General features: G+C 42.1%; 1 protein-coding gene across 6 annotated transcripts in view; it reads right to left on the minus strand.

The window, feature by feature from the left end:
• Positions 1 to 12735, minus strand: part of megf11 (multiple EGF-like-domains 11) — a 78387-nt gene that overhangs the window by 21625 nt on the left and 44027 nt on the right. For all 6 annotated transcript variants that reach the window (XM_034588659.1, XM_034588657.1, XM_034588656.1 and 3 more), the window contains 5 exons: positions 4941 to 5187; positions 4670 to 4790; positions 3443 to 3579; positions 1431 to 1643; positions 776 to 950 (listed from right to left, as the gene is read on the minus strand). In XM_034588659.1, the coding sequence (XP_034444550.1) occupies positions 776 to 950; positions 1431 to 1643; positions 3443 to 3579; positions 4670 to 4790; positions 4941 to 5187 (893 nt within the window). The remainder of the gene's footprint in view (positions 1 to 775; positions 951 to 1430; positions 1644 to 3442; positions 3580 to 4669; positions 4791 to 4940; positions 5188 to 12735) is intronic.

Genomic DNA, 12735 nt, shown 5'->3' on the forward strand with positions numbered 1-12735 from the left:
TGCTGCCTGCCTATGTACAAAAAAGTAACACTGGGACAACTTCCAGCACATTACGACCACAACGACACAAACAAACGGCCACAAATCACATGAAACATAAATCAATGCTACAACCTTTTAAAGTAAAGCTCACACTGTGGGAGGATGAAGTGCTTCATAGCATGTGTGATATGAGACACCCTTACTGGACTCTCCTTACATCATTACCATTATTAAGTAGATCTGCTGAATTGCTTTAGTCTAACAAAGATTGCAAGGAGAAAAAAAAAACAGGGATAATAAAAATCATCACAGAAAACATGAATTAATCAACAATGGCTTAACAAAAAAGAAAAAGTTATGTAACCAATAGTATATTTAAAAGTTTAAACACCAGAGATTAAAATAGAGAGTGTCAATTCTTTAAAATGATTTAAACACAAAGGCCTGAATATTTTAAGGACTAATTGTTTATTGAGTGTTTTTTACTTGTTTTGAAACCCCTTTATTTCTCCTCTTTTGTCTTTTGTTTTCCTCCTTTTCCTCTTGTCTCTTGTCGTTCTTCCTTCAGTAAATGTTATCGGCTCTGTGTTTAATTGTGCATCATAACTGCGCTCACATTCAGCACGATGGACTCGGAAAAAAAGGTTGAGATGTCATGAGACCAGGAGTCCACATAAGGATAAAATAAAAACAAAAGAAATAACTATAAAACTATTTACTTCTGAAATATCACTATGATGAGACCCACTGACTCATGTACAATTAAATAGCAGCAAAGTAAGATGAGACTCACCATGAAGCCAGGGGCACATATACAGGCACCTGTGACCGTGTGGCAGTCGGCTCCGTTGGTACAGCTGCACGGCAGCATGCATCCCTCGCCGAAGTATCCAGGCGGGCAGGTCTCATTACAGTAAAGCCCCGTCCATCCTGCTGAGCAGCTGCATTCACCAGAAAGTGGGTGGCAGCTACAACATAATGAGAAAGAAAGATGGGACAACAGCGGGGAAGAAAAAGAGATTCAGCTCGGCAGAGAATATCAACACTTGATTCCTGAGCGGGGTCAAAATGTGAGGTCTGCGCCAACAGCAATTCATCCATCTGTGTGGCTACGTGCTTGTTTCTGATGGATGAGATGTCCCTTTTCTCCTTCGTTCTGTAATGACTCCTACGGTCGGTGCGCAACTCCGGCCGGAATCTCAGCATTAACATTGCATTAACTATGAATGTGGCTGAGAAAATTATGGATGAGGCAAAGGTTGTGATTAAAAGCTAACTGGATGACACGGCTAAGAGGTGTCCAGACTTCACAATGAGAGCTGGCTTAGCGCTCAGAGGAGGCAGAAATTGAGTTGGAGGACTCTTTATTCAGTTGGAGCAGCGGGGGGCTTCACATCAGGGCTTGGTCGGAGTGAGGCTGTGTGGCCTTGCACTGATGTCTCACTTACCTCACAGTGTTGGTGGAATTGCAGGGGCAGTACTTGTCACAGATGAGGCCGTAGAGGCCCGGGGGACAGAATCTCTCCTGGCAATTAGGCCCTTTGAACCCGGTTTCACAAAGACAGGCTCCGTTGATATGGTGACACTTGGCTCCGTTCTGACACTCACACCTCTGGTTACACTGTGGACCGAAGGTGCCCACAGGACAGTCATCCTGGCACCTGTGGAAATTTACATCCACTGTGTTATAAGTTGTCACTCGAACACTGCCAAGTGAAGTATATATATCGAAGTCAGGGCTTGACACACGAAATCGAGAAGGTAAACATTTTAAAGGAGCTGGAAATTATAAACTGAGGAATTAGAGCTACAAAATTACACGATGAATCAATTAGTTGAGCTATTTGGATTATAAATTAATTGTTTATTTTATTATAAACAATCCCCATCAATCTCTGGCTCCAGCTTTTCAATTATAAAAATGTTCAAATTTTCTCATATCGCCATGAATTTAAAATCAAAAACTAAATTAGAAAAACAACCTTCAATTGTGGGAAACCTTGATGAGTGCTATTTTAGACTAATGACTTAACTGGCAACATTGGAAAATACCCATTTCCATTGGAAGCCTTTTAAAATTCAACACATTTTATATATTTTTACATCACCTATAGTATTTTTAGTGTAGGCCTGACAATATGAAATATTGACAAACTTTCAAACTAAAATTAGTTATGGTGACAAAAATAATAAGTTGAATTGCACATGTAACACACTCAACAATGTCAACAAAGTCAACAAGACTATTATTTGATATTTCATTTTTCAACTTTAATGTAATATAGTAAAAGTTATTACATTATTAACAGTATTTTTATGTTCCTTCATTGAAATAATAAATATTTAATTTGAAAAAATGTTCCTAAATCCCAGGCTGACATAGTCAAATTCCAACAAGAACATGAAAGAGCACAGAGCTCAGCCCCCGGCTGTCTTCACTCAGGACGTCGGTTTCTTTGCAGGAGTAGGATGAGACTTAGTGACCACACAACCACGGAGCCTAAAACTGCAGAGGAGTTTTACAGAGTAAAACTGAAAAGGGATTTTTTTCTTCACTTAAATATACTGATTTAACCATACAATCCTGGTGGACTATCGCTCTCAGGGGTCTAACAAAGCTATTACAAATAGCTCAATTACATTATAAAACGGTCAAGTTATGTTTCATGTTTAAATTACCCTGGCTTTAGTTTTATCAGGGGACAGAGGTATTACTATAGGAGACAGGAGGAGGTGGGGGCTAACACAATCTCAGATTATTCCTGGCAGGTTAATTCACCTGCCACTGACAAAATGTATGAGGGCAATTTCACAAAAATAATAAAGTAAAGGAAAGGTCTCGTCGAGGAAGTGTTTCCATCCAAGAGACAATTGGTTTAGCTGAACTAATAAACCCAGGCTGCTCTGGGGCGCTCTGGCAGGCATGGGGAACTTAAAAGATCTGTGGATTTCAATGAGGCCTTAGTACAAGCCCATTACTTATAATTAATGAGCAGAATCCAAACAGCATGTAGGCCATGGTGAGATCAATGGACGGGCTGGGAAGGGAGAGGGATGACGGCCGAAGACATGAAACCTTGCTGGCCAGTAAGAAGTATGAGATTAATTAAACATAAACGCTCATATTAAGAGCTTCCCATCCACCCTCAGATGGACTAATGGGCATTTATAAATGCCTGTTTCTGTTGAGTCTGAGATTATTCCAGCATTTACTCTCTTTTAAAAGAACATCCAGGTTTGACTTATTAGGAAGTCAACAAAGAGAATAGGTCAATGAGTGACTGTTTAATGTGTGACAGTCGGCATGAAACCATCCCTTTTCATTAAATACTAATATCAATAAATCATGCCATTGTCTGACCTATTTTCAAAGTTGAAGTTAAAAAAGTTTGCAGAGAATATTTACAAAGGCTTTCGGTGCATATGAGCAGCGTGCCTGCCAGGGGTGTCAGCTGCGTACCTGCGTCCACTGAAGCCTGCTGCACACTGGCACTGCCCCGTGATGTGGTCGCATATTCCGCCGTTCCGGCACGAGCAGTCTTTGCTGCAGTTGCTGCCGTACTTGCCAAGAGGGCACGGCTGGGCACAAACTGAACCCTGAAATGAAACAGCCAAAAAAGGTATGAGGAATCTGTGGCTAAACTCATTCGCTATCTCAATGTTTGGATAGCCGAAGTTATTTGTTTGTGGCTCGTTTCACTAACAAGGACCACGCCCCAACAATATGTGACTAAAAGGTTTGAATGGAAATTAATATATTGGATGTTGAGGAGAAATAAATGGACAGTGATTGAAGGGGTTGAGGTGAAGATGTGTCTCACAGGTTGGTCTGGTGGCCGGGCGGAGGTATGCACCAAACTGAATGAGAAGGGATGAGAGAGGGAGGGGGTAGAGGATGAAGGGATGAGGGAGGGAGGATGAGGGAAGAGAGGATTAGGGCAGGAATGAGGAATAAAGGATGAAGGAATGAGGATAGGGATGAGGTAAGGAGGATGAATGGATGAGGGTGGGGGTTTAGGGAAGGAGGATGAAGTGATGAGTGTATATGGATCAGGGAAGGAGGATGAACGGATGTGGATAGTCTTTTTCCCTTTTTCTTTTCTTCCGTCTACTTTTTCTTCTCTTCTTTTCTCATTTGGGAAGTGAAAGGGTGGGCTGAAGACTTTGAGACAAATGGAGAGTGATGGGCACATGTCGACTGGACGGGCGATGGCAGGTGTGGTTGAGGCGTGGCCCTGCTCCTGAACCTTAGTTAACTAGTTAACTTCATGTCATTTAAGAAATAACCCAAACCTAAACACTGCTCAAAACAACACCGTCCAGGAATAACAGCCTTACACTACAAGCCCACAAGCAATGTTCCTAAAGTAACACTTTCTAATGTAAACTGTGGGTGGCAGTGTTCACTTGACATACCTTTGTGAACTGGGGTTAAAGAAAACATAATCAACCTCTGGAGTCAGAAGTTTTTCTTGCAAGGTGCAGGGAATTTCACTTTCTCATTTATAATTGAACACAGCGTATTGATCTTAAGGTTGGTGTCAACATGTCAGTCTTTGCGTGTCAGTACAAACTACATTACAGACCAACACATTTTTTTCCAGAACAATAACAATATTCAGCCCTTTTCTTCTCTCCCGCCTTTCCTCTTTATTCCTTTCCTAACCTCGCTTATTATGTGACTTACCGTCCACCCGGTCCGGCAGGAACAGTCTCCGGTGATGTGGTGGCAGGTTCCTCCATTCTGACACGGGCAGCGCTGCTCACACTGAGGCCCGTGACTCCCGGAGGGGCAGCGCTCTCCACAGCTGTCACCGCACATGTCAAGAGTTAAATGTCTCAGACACATAGCTTGTGTTCGCCTGCAGTTCTTTGCATCAACAAAAAAACACTCAAAAGGCACATTTTTTTCGCCACAAAGAAAAAGTCAAAGGAGTAAATATGCTTCGGGTACTCACAAAGCCCCCGAGTACCCCGGTGCACAGATGCACTCTCCTGTCTCATGGTTGCAGGTGGCACCGTTGAGACACTGGCAGGGAAGTTGGCACAACTTGCCATAGTATCCGTGCTCACAGGGCTCCTCACAACGCCATCCCTGGTACCCATCAGTGCAGACACAGGCACCTGTGATGGGGTTACACTTAGCCCCATTTTGGCACTGGCAGCGATTACTGCAATGAGGTCCCCAGTAGTCGCTCTCACAACCTGCAGGCACAGAGAGAAGTGGCATCAGACAGGGAAGAGTGACACAGGAGAATTTGGGACAGGAATTACCCTAAAAAATATCGGAAACAAAAAGGGCACTCAGAGAGCGCATACGAATAAATTTTAATTCACTGGATCCACATTTTTATAGGATTTAATAATATCAACAATTTGGAAATATCAGTCCCCTCAAGATGGTAGTTTTTTTTTTAATCAAGATCCATTCATTATTCTCAACAAAAATATTGAAAAACCAAGAAACTAGGAAAAAAAGCCAGGATCCTCAAACTGTCCTGACCCATTCTGCATCTGTCCACAAGGTTTTATGTAACCCTGCTGACTAACAGACAAACAAACAAAGGCAGATGAAAACAAGCAGGTAATAAGATTACAAATAACCCCCAAAAATAATAATCACTGAAATAAATCCTGAATATTACATTGTTTATCATGGGTCGTAAATATGTATAAACTAAAATATATTTTAGTTATGTTGTTATTGTTATCTTTTATAGTTTAATAGTTACTTTCTCACAGTGCTGAGTAAGCTTGATGTTCGTGCCATCATTTTCAGCTCATGTCCATTTTATTCATTTTCTATCAATTCAATGAAATGTCACTGTTTTAAATGTCATTGCATTAAAATTATTGTTGAGTGCCAGAGACAATAAAGTACAGAAGTCCAAAGGATTGACAGATGGAAATGTACAGTCAGTCTTCGTCGAAGAGATTTCTTTTTACAATAATAAAAATAAAAAGTGAATCCACTTTCTATACTGCTGAGGGTCATGAGGTGCAAGAGAGAATCTGAGCATGACTTGAGCAAAAAGTGGAGAAACACCCTCCAAAGGCTGCTATCTGTCACCGAGCTAACCAATAACGGACAACCACTCATACTGCATTCACAAACACTGGAAGAACATACATGCTGCACACAGCGAGGATCTGAGCCAGAAATCAAATTGAGACTGTGTGTGTGACCACTGAGCCTGTTTCACACCTACAAACACTCTATATAGCATGTGAAAAGCTTCTGCAAGACGAATATAAAGGAGGCAGCACTGCAGAGCAAAATTAACGTCTCCTGCCTATATAAGTCTGCCAAAACATCAATCAAGCTGTACCCAGTTGGTGTTTCAGACAAGAGACCGAAGAAAGCAGAACTATACATCATTGAAAGGTTTTTAGTTTCATAATTTTCTCTTCCAAGAAACTTCTCCTTGTCCTCGTCCACAAAGACTGCTAATGCTAAGAGCATGATTAAATGGTTGCAGCTGTGATGTCTTTGTCACTGGGGGGAAGAAAAATATCAAAACATGCCAACAGATACTCGGTCACCACAACATCTTACTTTCACCACCAGTAGCCTGTAAGAAGACATATGAGATGACATCTCCCCAAATTTGAAGCCAAATCACATGGATTGCCCCCTGGTGGCTGGCTGTAGTATAGCTCATAAACCCTGTCTCCTCAATGTTAGTGGATGATGGACCAAACAAACAACATTGTGAAATATATTTTTCACAAAAAGGTAGTTCGTATTACACTGATGCTTGTCAGGCGTTCATGTTTGCGTTAAGTTTGGTTTTAATTCGTTATTTGATGCTATAAAAACAATGATTGACAGCTGAGACTGACTCCTAAATGGTTGAATGTATCGGCCGGATGTCGATACTGTGTTTTTATTCCACTATCACTAGGCTTACTGTGCTGACTCTGGCTCCAAATGACGTCACCAGCACAAGATGGCTGCACCATATCCTGGATATTTTAGCTTAATTGAAAGGAAGTAGACACAAGTCATCCATCTTTATATACAGCCTTCAGTTTAGCTCCATTCACTCCAATTCTTTAAGGACGAGCTCGCAACTGCTCTCTATCGCTGACAGTTTTGGTACAACAGCAGAAATACAAAGTGGACAGGTACTCCGACAATATCTGCTGTTTTTACAACCATGCAGCTAATGTGTTAGCAGTGACAGTGGCCTTGTTACTTGGAGTTTTTCTGGTCAACTGATGTTCAATATTCACTCCCCTTTTAGTTAACTGTGTGTATGTGAAGTTATACACACAGATAACTTTGATGCTCTCCCATACTCAGCAGCTAATACAAGCTTATTTTGCCTGTCATTGGTGCTTGATGATCAGCTCACAACGGGTTCAGCAGAGGTTGAGGGCTGACAGTAGACTACTATTATTCTGTCAGCTAAGATATGGACTATTTGATTGTTTTGATGGTAAAATGACAGAATGAAGGGAACGTGTCAAATGTAGTGGAAAATGTCCACCATGATTTCCCAGAGCCAAAATCGTCAAACTTCTTTATTTTATTTGACCAACAGCTCAAAACGTGAAGATATTAAGTTAACAATCAAAGAAAGATAAGAAGTGTATGACTTTTTAATCAGCAGTCATTTTACGAGAATTTTGCTTTAAATATACTTTGATTATCAATTGGCTTATTGATTAATCCACAAATAATTTTTCACTTAGCGTAAATCATCCAGCAAACTTGTGTGAACTCTGATTTTGGCACTACATGCAGCCTGCACACTGAGTTATTAGATCCAGTGTTAATATCAAAATACTTTTTGCAGGTTAAATGAGTTTTGTTTCAAATTCCCTGTATTTCTCCAACTGGAAAATGACTAAAACTGTGCGTTATCAAAAAATGAAATGCAACACCTGAAAAATAAATTAGTTATGTTACTAAGAAACTGGCAGAGAAATATACTGAACCAGAGTGAGTCTATGTGATGTTGACATACAACATCTTAGAGAAAGGTCCTAACAACACCCTGAAATGAATCTGCAAAAGGGAAGCAAATGTGCAAGCTGTTCACACCTCTAGAGGGAATAGCCAGAGAGGAGTTCAAGTTTAAGAACACAACGAACGAGATAGTCTTCATACTGTTTATAACAGTTTGTTTCTTGTACGTCTTTTAACACCTTTTTCAGGTTTCTGCTGTCAGCTGTCGAAATGTCCAGGAGTAAAGTAAATCTATACGTACCGGAGGCAGTGAGATTGCTGTTCATGAACGCTCGCTGTTGCAATTTTGCAAAATCAACTTTTAACCGACTAATTGTAGTGAACCAATTCTGTAGAGAGTTTCATTTTGATGGAATAACACCTGGATGAGACAAGGTTCATCCTCGGTAACGACTCTGCAAATACCCCAGAGGTGTCATTGCTCAGTAATGATGAGCAGCAAAATTTGTCTTCCCAGCTTTATATTAGTATTGGCAATGAAGACAATTTGTTAAGTTATATAACCTAGCTGCTTTACATGGGTTAGTATAAATAGCTCAGTGACATTACTAAGTGGGACCTGAGGGGATGAGGTAAAACAAGCAATTTCCACATTCCTCAAGGGATGGGTCTTTTAGAATAACTCAATAGGCCCCATAAACTACAAGAAAATAGCTAATCCTAAAGGTTAAATGAACAACCAGCTTTTATGTGGAGAACAAGCTGCATTGAGCTGGGGCAGTGGGCTGTCTTCACTCTCACCAGGTTCCTGTTCTCTCTGGGATCTAGTGGTGATTTAAGTGATTGGTAAGGTCTTATATGTCTCTCCATCAGCAACAGCTGTACTGCCTCACATAAAAGCACAGCTTGAGGTCCAGACCAGCACAACAACCAGGACGGTGACTATTCCACTATCGATTCTCACATCATCGCAGACCCAGTTGTAAATGTATAGACGCTACGCCCTCTCCTTGTATGCTCGCTTTGTCAGAGCTCTCATCAGCCAGAGTGAGAGCTTAATGAATCCCGTTTCATTCTTTGCAGTGAAGCCTGTTTTTCCATGTGCGCAGCTGGAAGATGATCAGCCTTTCGCTGGTAGAGACAGGTCTGCCCTGAAGGGGGTCCCGAAACACTGGGCGAGTGCAGTATTACTTCTTACGGCTGGAAAGACTAGAGGCCACATTACAGGGCTCACATTGATTTGATCTAATCTGCTCCCGGCCTCAAGCCTGGCATGAACAAGTTCCCTGAAGGTTGAGCTGCTGCCACGCAAACGACCCAGGAACATTAAATCGGAGGTGTGTGCTGGCGGCGGCACTAATGGATGAGCGGTTTAGCTGCAACTTGGTTTAGCAGTGTGGAAGCACTCATCAGAGCTCCCTCGGCTCAACAGTGGTCCCTCAGCACAGCAGAAAAAAAACAAGTATCATCACCTCTGGTTTTAGCCTCAGACTTAACCATATTTAAAGAGGTACATTTGTTACTTTTACATTAATAATTTAAAATATGATGTTTGTAAAAAAAACACACAAAGTGTCAGAAAAAATCTATCCAACACTTAATTTGCAGAGGTTTCTGGTGCTTAGAAGCTCAGGAAATGTTACTATTCGAAGTTTTAAACCTTCTTTAGCTTGCAGTTAGAGGCCTCAGCACATTGAGAGCAAAGCCCATTATCTCGCTGTCTCTCTCCTACACAGAGGTTCTCAAACTTTACCCAGCAGTCTCTCACTTCCCGGCTTTGACAGCATTTAACTGTGATTAAGGAGTCAGAGATCATGATGAGCTGTGGGCAAAGACAGTGAGACACAGCAGGAGAGTGTAACATGTAGCATGAAGGCATCAGCCTCCAGAGAGTACAGTTACATTGTGTGAGGCAATGAGCCCCCCTCTATGGGTTGTGGTGTGTATGCAGCAAACCCCACACAAGTCTGAAACTATAGAAGCTTCTCTATAGTTTCAGTCCAGCCTATTAACGGGTCTGGTCTGGGTCAGTGAGCCCTAACCAGAGGAAACGTTCACCAGCGAGCCTGGACTCTCACAGCTCATAATACATAACAGATAGAATGTGCATAACCTCACACACGAGGAAAGGTCCAATCCCAAGGTGCTAATTCCGTCGGCTGGAACAAAACAGATCACGTACCGACAGACGGCAAACTTCTCAAGGTGATGTCCAAAGTCTGGGCTGAGAGAGCCATCATCGTGGTGGCGCCGAGCTTTGAAGTGTGCTCAAGAGTCGGCATGATCAGGGGCTGGCTGCAACAGGATTAAAACCAAACAGCTTTCAGCAGCCCACTGCATTCTGAAAACTCTCCTGAACTTGGCCTCTTCAGCAAAATGTTTGTCACTGTTCTGTATGAGAGGGGAGAGTCTGGTGCCACAGAAAGCTGCCGTAAGCTTCTCAGAGCTAAATTTAAAATGAGGTGCCCGAGTCAAGCTCTTTAAACACGTAACGTCTCACACCATTCAAATGGCATTCTAGTTTTCTTCTTCATTTATTCATCTGGGGCAAAGGAAAACTTCAATTAGAATCAGGGCTGCACTGGTATGAACCACTCGATTTAGCTGCCGCAGACAAGTCACTCGCTGCTTTGCCATCTCTTAACTGGGAAAACCATTACTGCGATTGGAATATTTGGCTCGCAGCCCGACTTCACTCCCCCGCCGCCTGAGCAACTCACTGTCACATAACTATTATTAACAGACACTGTCGACATTTGAGGAATAACTTAACTGGCACCAGACATTATAGACAAATTGCCCCGGCTGCCGAGAGTCTTTTACTCATTGCTTACGGTGGCTGAGACGTCTCATAGAAGCGTATTCACGGAAAACACAAATGCAAAAGCCACAACACAAATGAAAAAGCCACACATCGGAAACACAACCACAACAGAAGTGAGTGACAACGGATATTGACCATGAAATGTGCAAAATTACTCACTGCTGTCAAGTGAACCATCGTTTGTGAAAGCCGGACAAGTCAGTCGACGCCTAAAATGAAATATTTGTCTGAGGTGTTATGGTGCAGGTGCACTCTTCCTTTTTGGATGCTTCAAGCACATGTACTGTAACACTTCAAATAGAGAAGCGTCTCATTATAAATGGTCATGATGACATTACATTACATTTAGCGGACACTTTTAGCCAAAGCGACTTCCAATTAGTGCATTCGACCATGAGGGAACAAACCCAAAACAGCAAGAATCATGTGAGTCTGTTAGCTTAAAAAAAGCCAAACTACAAAGTGCTACATGTAAGTGTAACATATAAGACTTTCTGCTGCCCTGGTGTCACTGGGGAGCTCGTTCCACCATTTGAGAGTGGAAAGGCTGGGGTGTGAGGTTTAACCGTGTCCTGGATGTAGGCTGGGCCCGATCCGTTCACAGCACGGTACACAAGTACTAGTGTCTTTAAGTGAATACGGGCAGCTACTGGTAACCAGTGAAGGGGGCGGGGGAGAGGTGTAGTGTGAGAGAGTAGTCACCCGTTCCATTGTCGGCATTCATTGTCACTGACTTCCCCAGTGGTTGTATTTATGTTGTGTGGCTTTTATATGCGGGTTGTGGCTTTAGCTTTCATGTTGGGGCTGTTCTCTCATCAAAGTGTTGTCACTTTTGCATTTGTGTTTTGTTCGCTCGTGTGAGTTTGTCTCGGCCACCGTACAAACCAGTGTGACACATCGTTTTGAGGACTTGGAGGAGGAGTTGAGTAGCAGCTCTTCATGAGAAGTGTTGTATTGTCTCATTCATGAATTGTGCAACTCACTTTGTTCTCTTTTTCTTTTTTTTTCTTTCCTTGAAAGATCAGTTGTCAAATTACAATTCATGACCAGAATTAATACAGACAAGTCACTCTTTCAAAACGGCACGAGGAGACATGCGTTCTTTAAAGCTTTTAAATGTTAAATTATCATTTCTAAAGAACAATGAAACATTTCGGCCTGCAATTTAACTGACACGGGAATATGTAATATTCTGCTCTTCAGTCACTATGAGCTATTTGTTACAGGAAGTATTTATTAGAAGAAGCTATTAATCACATCTCTCTGCCTCAATGAAGCAGACGAATAGAGTGAAAACAGAAAGAAACTGGTACCAGGGTCTTGAAAGAAAGTGATGATTGTTGTGCAGAACAGTAGCTGCATTTGCATTTGAGTGACAAATGTCTCTCAGCGTCGTTAAACCTGCGGTTGTAAAAGCTGCCAATACGCTACAGGACGGCCCCCAAGCACTGTCCCCTCTATCTGCTGCTGACACCTATTTCACTGTTATTTATTAGTCCTCAGCAAAGCATGACAACAGCTTACATACATCCCTGTGAGCTTGAGAAATGAATTTATAAATATACAGGAAAAAAAAACTGCCAATAGTCAGGGGGGCAGATCTGCTGAATGGGAATAACAGTGTGCGGCTGGTTTCTGCTTCAGGGCGTGTCGTTTGTCCTGCCCTAATTCATCTTAGCCGAGCCCCATGTGTTCACATCCCCCTCGGGAATAAAGCAGCACAGGACCAAGCCCACAACGTTACATAGATACTCTCTCAACAGAGTTTTTTTATTCCCCCAAGAGAAGGCTCACTGAAAATAAGAAGTAACACAAACTAAACGTTGCCCATTTGGAACCACAAAACTAATGAGTGAATAACTTAATTCTTTTAAGACTGTGCATGACTGATTAAAAAGCCTGACCTGGTTGTTTATCCTGAGGAGGAGGATCTGATCATTTGTCCAACTTCTCTTCAGGATGTGAACCTGGATCAATACGAGTGCTGCAGGTGCCAGGCGTCTCCTCGGCAGCG

This window comes from Hippoglossus hippoglossus, chromosome 6 (assembly GCF_009819705.1).
Source record: "Hippoglossus hippoglossus isolate fHipHip1 chromosome 6, fHipHip1.pri, whole genome shotgun sequence".
Lineage (NCBI taxonomy): Eukaryota > Metazoa > Chordata > Actinopteri > Pleuronectiformes > Pleuronectidae > Hippoglossus > Hippoglossus hippoglossus.